Below are 6,000 nucleotides of genomic sequence, written 5' to 3' on the forward strand. Positions count from 1 at the left end.
ACAATTAAAGCGTACATTTGAGCAACATTACACAAGAGTACATCCTATAAAAAAGCTGCAAAGTGGAGAAAAATTCTAGTAGATACTGGCAGAAACCCAGACATGAGCCGAAAACACCTTCACTGCTGCACTAAAATACCAAGCAGTGTATAAGTCCTACCCAGTTCTCCACTGCTTTACTACAGAACAGTTCCTTCATAAAGAGACAATGTTCTGTAGTCCAACAGGGGTGAATCCCAGTCAGGGGTAATAAGACTGAGCTTTGTAAATAACTAGGTCTATTGCTTCCAACCCTGCCCCCTGCAGCCATAGAGGCTGTAGATCCCCAGATCATGTGTGATGAGAAGAAGATGCAATTCCACCCTGAAGCAGACTGACAAATATGATTGCTCTGTAATCCCCTGCTCAGAGGCAATGCTGTGGTCACTTTAAACCACTAATGTGACAGGAAAAATTGAAAGCAAGAACCCAGAGCTGCCTACACCAATCAACTAAAAGATTATGACCACCCACATTAACCCATCAATGCATGGACTCCACTAGACCCCTGAAGGTATGCTGTGGTATCTGCATCAAGCCATCAGCAGCAGATCCTTTAACGTTGAACTCCGAGCAAAATATTTTTTTCCTGTGCAGTCCGGGCACAGCCCCACTGTATTGGAAAAACAAAATCAATTTTGCCCATAGTTAACAACTTGTTTTATTCTAGGGGTGAGGATAGCAGAGATTTACCTACCTGATCCACCCCACACAAGACCACCTCCACGCCACACTGGCCTTTAAAGTGGACTGTTCCTGACCTCTGCAATCCAGAGCATGTTCCAAAGACAGGAACAGTGCACCGCTGGACCGTGGGGAAACACCGTTATTCAGAGGACTGGGGAATAAAGAGAGTATAAGCTTTGTGCTCACCCCTAGAAAAAAAAAAAGTTGCCCAATGCAGTGCGGGCACAGCCTCGCTGCATGGGGGGGGGGGGGGGGGAGGAATTTTGCTCAAAAATGGGCTTTAGGTTCTGTAAGTTACGAGGTGGAGTCCTAAGGGTTTAAACTGTTTTTCCAGCACATCCCAGATGCTCAATGGATTGAGATCTGGAGATTGGAGGCCAAATAAACACTTGGAAATTGCATCTCTCAAACCATTTTGAATCCATTACACCAGGCCACCTTTCCATTGTTCAGTGGTCCAGTTCCGATGCCCACGTTGCCATGCTGTGAACATGGCAGCCTGACCAGCCTGTAGCTACACAGCACCACACACAAGCCATGGCACTGTTCTGACATCTTTCCATTAGGACCAGCAATTTGAGCTACAGTAGCTGTTCTATCACATTGAACTACATGGGCCAGCCTTTGCTCCACACATGCATCAATGACCCGGTCACATTCCTTGGACCACTTTTGGTAGGTCCTGACCACTGCAGACCAGGAACAATCCACATGAGCTGCAATTTTGAAGTTGCTCTGACCCAGTTGTCTAGCCATTACAATTCGGCCCTTTGTCAAAAGGTGCTCAAATCCTTACACTTACCCATTTTTTCTACTTTCAACAGATCAACTTCAGGGACAATATGTTCACTTGCTGCCTACTATATCCCACCCAGTTTCAGACGCCACTGTAACGAGATAATCAAGGTTATTCACTTTACCTGTCAGTGGTTGTATGGCTGATCGGCGTACATGCTAAGGTATATACCTTGCAGAGCACCGTAGAAGCCAGGGAACCAGCAGAATATTATACAAACCTTGACTACTAAAGAGACTAACTCCCTTTGCCCCCACCTGTGTTTATTAAAATTAGCAAAATGTGCCCTTTGGGGATCTTTTAGGAATAAAATGCTCTAATCATATAAGCATATTGGCTTCTGGAATCTTTACATCCCAGGAGTCACCATACATAATACAACCCGATTATACCATAACATTTTTGTACAATCTTTAAGATTTACTAAAGTGAGCAATCTGTATCCAATCGGGCAGGCACTTGCACTACATTGTTAGTAGATCAAGAAATGTACAATTATATTGTAATGCGTGGTGAGCGTAAAGGTTTATTTTTTTTCTTCTGGGATCTTAGCAAGATATTGATTTAGAGCATGGTACTTGAGAAATATGGCTCCCAACTACTATACAGAACTTTTCTTCAGCATCCTCAGTCACTTAGCTTCACATTGTCACACAACCACCTATGAACTGAATGCTCAAGTCCATCTGTTAAAGTCATTCATCTGGTTTCAATTTCCCTTACTAAGGCAAGTGTTATGCCACAGCAGCAGACTTTATTTTCAGGCAATACTAGCAATGTCATAATGAACATCCAAACATCTTAAAGCAAACCTTTCACCCTTTCACTAAAAATCACATTAACATGCAGTTTTGCATGCAGATCTGAAATCATCTTGCGTTCATTAAACCTTTGTTTTTACTTACAAATATTTTAGCCACTTCTTCGTTGAGTGAGGCATTGGTGATGTAGCCAGGACCTCAGATGCATCCTGGGAAGCCATCACCATTGCCCTCACCCTAAGATAGTGTGTATTGCCACATGTTCCAGCGGGCTTACCCCGAGTTCCAGGAAGTAAAGGGAGATGGTTTCATCTGCCCTTAGTGAAAATGCCTACTGTTTGAAGAATGGGGAAGAAAAGAAAAAATGAAATGTGCAAAAATAAGAAGCCTACAATTATCTAGAAAGGTCTGTTTATATATTGACAAGCATTTATAGAAGTTACCCGAATTGTTCTTTTTAAGAGAAGGGTGAAGTTCCTCTTAAAAGCGGTTGTATACCCCGCTTGGTGATTTTTACCTACAGGTAAGACTATGATAAGGCTTACCTGTAGGTAAACTGAATATATCCTAAACCTGCACGGTTTAGCAGATATTCACCTTGCATGCAGCAGCTGACATCAGCAGCGTAAGCGCTCTGAAGGTCCAGCGCATTGTGCTGAACTTCAGAGCTCCTTGCCGGAACAGAGGGCTCCCACGCACGGGACGTCATCGTGGCTCCGGCCACTCACAGAGCCGGAGCCTGCTAACCCAGAAGAAACGCCAGGGAACAGGTCAGCTCCCTCAGCAGTGACCGGGCGCTTGGTTTTTAAAATGGGCTCAGGTATCTTATAATGTGCTAGTATGCATTATGCTACCGTCTTTCAGGTTTTTTTTTTTTTCAGCAGTTTACTACCGCTTTAAAACTAAAGTGTATAATTTTATCAAAACACTATGAAATTGCAAGTAAATTGTGCAAAATCTGCATTACCATATTTCATATGATCCATATGCTTTCTTAAAGTGGCTCTAAAGGCTTTTTTTTAACCTTCATGCGATCTCTGCATCAAGGTTAAAAAACAAAAAAAAAAAAAAACCCCACACACAACTAGTGGTGCACCAATCCGACTTTTTCAGTCCCGATGCCTGGGTTTTGTTTATCTGTCGATACCCGATACCGATCCGGTACTATTGTTGAATTAATAATAAACGGTATACCTTCTAGCATGGTGTTTCTGGATGTGCTTGATTAAATTGGTAGTATTGTACTTTGCAGTAATAATAAGACCTCCCCTCGAAACATTTACTTTGCAGACATTGCAAACAGCTGAACTAGTTGGCGTGGCAAGCGTGAAATATCTCCACACGGCCGACTTTTGTCTCGCTGGATGTTGATTCTAGCATTCAACACGGATTGGTGCACCTCTACACACAACTGGGGCTGCTTCCCCCCCCCTCCACCAATATATACTTACCTGAGGCCAATCTGGATCCAGTATGTGCACGAGAGCAGCAGCTCTCTCCCACACAGGCTCAGAGACAGGTTGAAGGAAAGAACATTGCTCAATTCCCTCAAACACAGTATTGTGTTCTGAGAGTGGGATGTTTCCCAGCAGCCAGAATAAAATGATCGCTGTCAGCTGTGATCACACAAAAAAAAAAGAAACGATGGAGGATTGACTTCAGTACAACCAGCCTGCCCATAGACAAATCGAAAACTGTCTAGTTACTAACTGCATTCACAACTCAGCATTTTGAATGGCAGGCAGATTTGCTGCGATTTTCCCAGTAATTTCAAAGCGGCGAGGTGTGAATGACAAATTGCAGAATTACACATTTGACATGCCATTCATATAAATGGCACCTACAATTGTGATGCGGTTCTACCACACCTGTTGCGTGATATATTGCGCAGCAACCCACATTGTGTGAAGTATGTTGCCCAAATAAGGATCAGAAGCAACTTTGGGCGACATGTTTCATGCATCAATCGCAGAACTGAACCAACATTTTAGGTGCTATTAAAAAGAATGGCATCTCAATTGGGTTCTGCGATTTGTCCTTCATATCTCGCCGCTTTGAAATTGTGGGCAGAATTCCCTCAAATCTGCCCACCGTTTAAAACTCCAAGGTGTGAATATAGTCTTACAGAAGCAAGATAACATTGTATAAGAGTTCAGCTCAGAGGAAGTGACGGGGACACTGCACTTCCAGCAGGAACAGGTGTTTTCTGTACTGGAACATGTTATTAGCCTGAAAAAAGAAACAAAGCTAATGTATCAAGCATAGCAAAGTCAGACCAGTCACTGTGCACGACAGCTTTAATAAAAGCGGGGGTTATATATGCAATGTAGCAATTGTCTGTACATAATGACCAATATCCACACAGCAAGGTCAGAGACTATAAACTGGATCTCTGAAGTTAAATCAATGAAGCTGGCTCTTCAAAAATCCTGCTGGGTCCTGTACTCCACATTTACTTTGTCCACTCCTGATGTAAACAGTGACTACATGCCCAGCCTGTATAATGAGCGCACACATTGTACACAGTGCCCAGCCTGTATAATGAGAGCAGACACTGTACAGAGGTGCCCAGCCTGTATAATGAGATGCAGACATTGTACAGTACACAGTGCCCAGACTGTATAATGAGAGCGCACACTGTACACAGTGCCCAGCCTGTATAATGAGAGCAGACATTGTACACAGTGCCCAGCCTGTATAATGAGAGCAGACACTGTACACAGTGCCCAGCCTGTATAATGAGAGCAGACATTGTACACAGTGCCCAGCCTGTATAATGAGAGCAGACATTGTACACAGTGCCCAGCCTGTATAATGAGAGCAGACATTGTACACAGTGCCCAGCCAGTATAATGAGAGCAGACATTGTACACAGTGCCCAGCCAGTATAATGAGAGCGCACACTGTACACAGTGCCCTGCCTGTATAATGAGAGCAGACATTGTACACAGTGCCCAGCCAGTATAATGAGACCAGACATTGTACACAGTGCCCAGCCAGTATAATGAGACCAGACATTGTACACAGTGCCCAGCCAGTATAATGAGACCAGACATTGTACACAGTGCCCAGCCTGTATAATGAGACCAGACACTGTACACAGTGCCCAGCCAGTATAATGAGACCAGACATTGTACACAGTGCCCAGCCAGTATAATGAGACCAGACATTGTACACAGTGCCCAGCCAGTATAATGAGAGCGCACACTGTACACAGTGCCCAGCCTGTATAATGAGACCAGACACTGTACACAGTGCCCAGCCTGTATAATGAGACCAGACACTGTACACAGTGCCCAGCCTGTATAATGAGACCAGACACTGTACACAGTGCCCAGCCTGTATAATGAGAGTACACACTGTACACAGTACCCAGCCTGTATAATGAGAGCGCACACTGTACACAGTGCCCAGCCAGTATAATGAGAGCAGACATTGTACACAGTGCCCAGCCTGTATAATGAGACCAGACACTGTACACAGTGCCCAGCCTGTATAATGAGACCAGACACTGTACACAGTGCCCAGCCTGTATAATGAGAGCAGACACTGTACACAGTGCCCAGCCTGTATAAATGAGAGCAGACACTGTACACAGTGCCCAGCCTGTATAATGAGAGCAGACACTGTACACAGTGCCCAGCCTGTATAATGAGAGCAGACACTGTACACAGTGCCCAGCCTGTATAATGAGAGTACACACTGTACACAGTACCC

The 6,000-nt window shown here is 44.2% G+C and overlaps 1 protein-coding gene across 2 annotated transcripts in view; it reads right to left on the minus strand.

The window, feature by feature from the left end:
- NUP50 (nucleoporin 50) overlaps nucleotides 1-6,000 on the minus strand; it is a 58,517-nt gene that overhangs the window by 51,671 nt on the left and 846 nt on the right. The window contains exon 2 of one of the 2 annotated variants that reach the window (XM_082254891.1): nucleotides 1,529-1,613. The exons of the other annotated variant lie outside the window; for it this stretch is intronic. Coding sequence (XP_082111017.1) covers nucleotides 1,529-1,532 — 4 coding nt within the window. The 5' untranslated portion in view covers nucleotides 1,533-1,613. The remainder of the gene's footprint in view (nucleotides 1-1,528; nucleotides 1,614-6,000) is intronic. 2 annotated transcript variants of the gene reach the window in all.

Source organism: Pelophylax lessonae (genome assembly GCF_965119305.1).
Source record: "Pelophylax lessonae genome assembly, chromosome: 4".
Classification (NCBI taxonomy): Eukaryota; Metazoa; Chordata; class Amphibia; order Anura; family Ranidae; genus Pelophylax; species Pelophylax lessonae.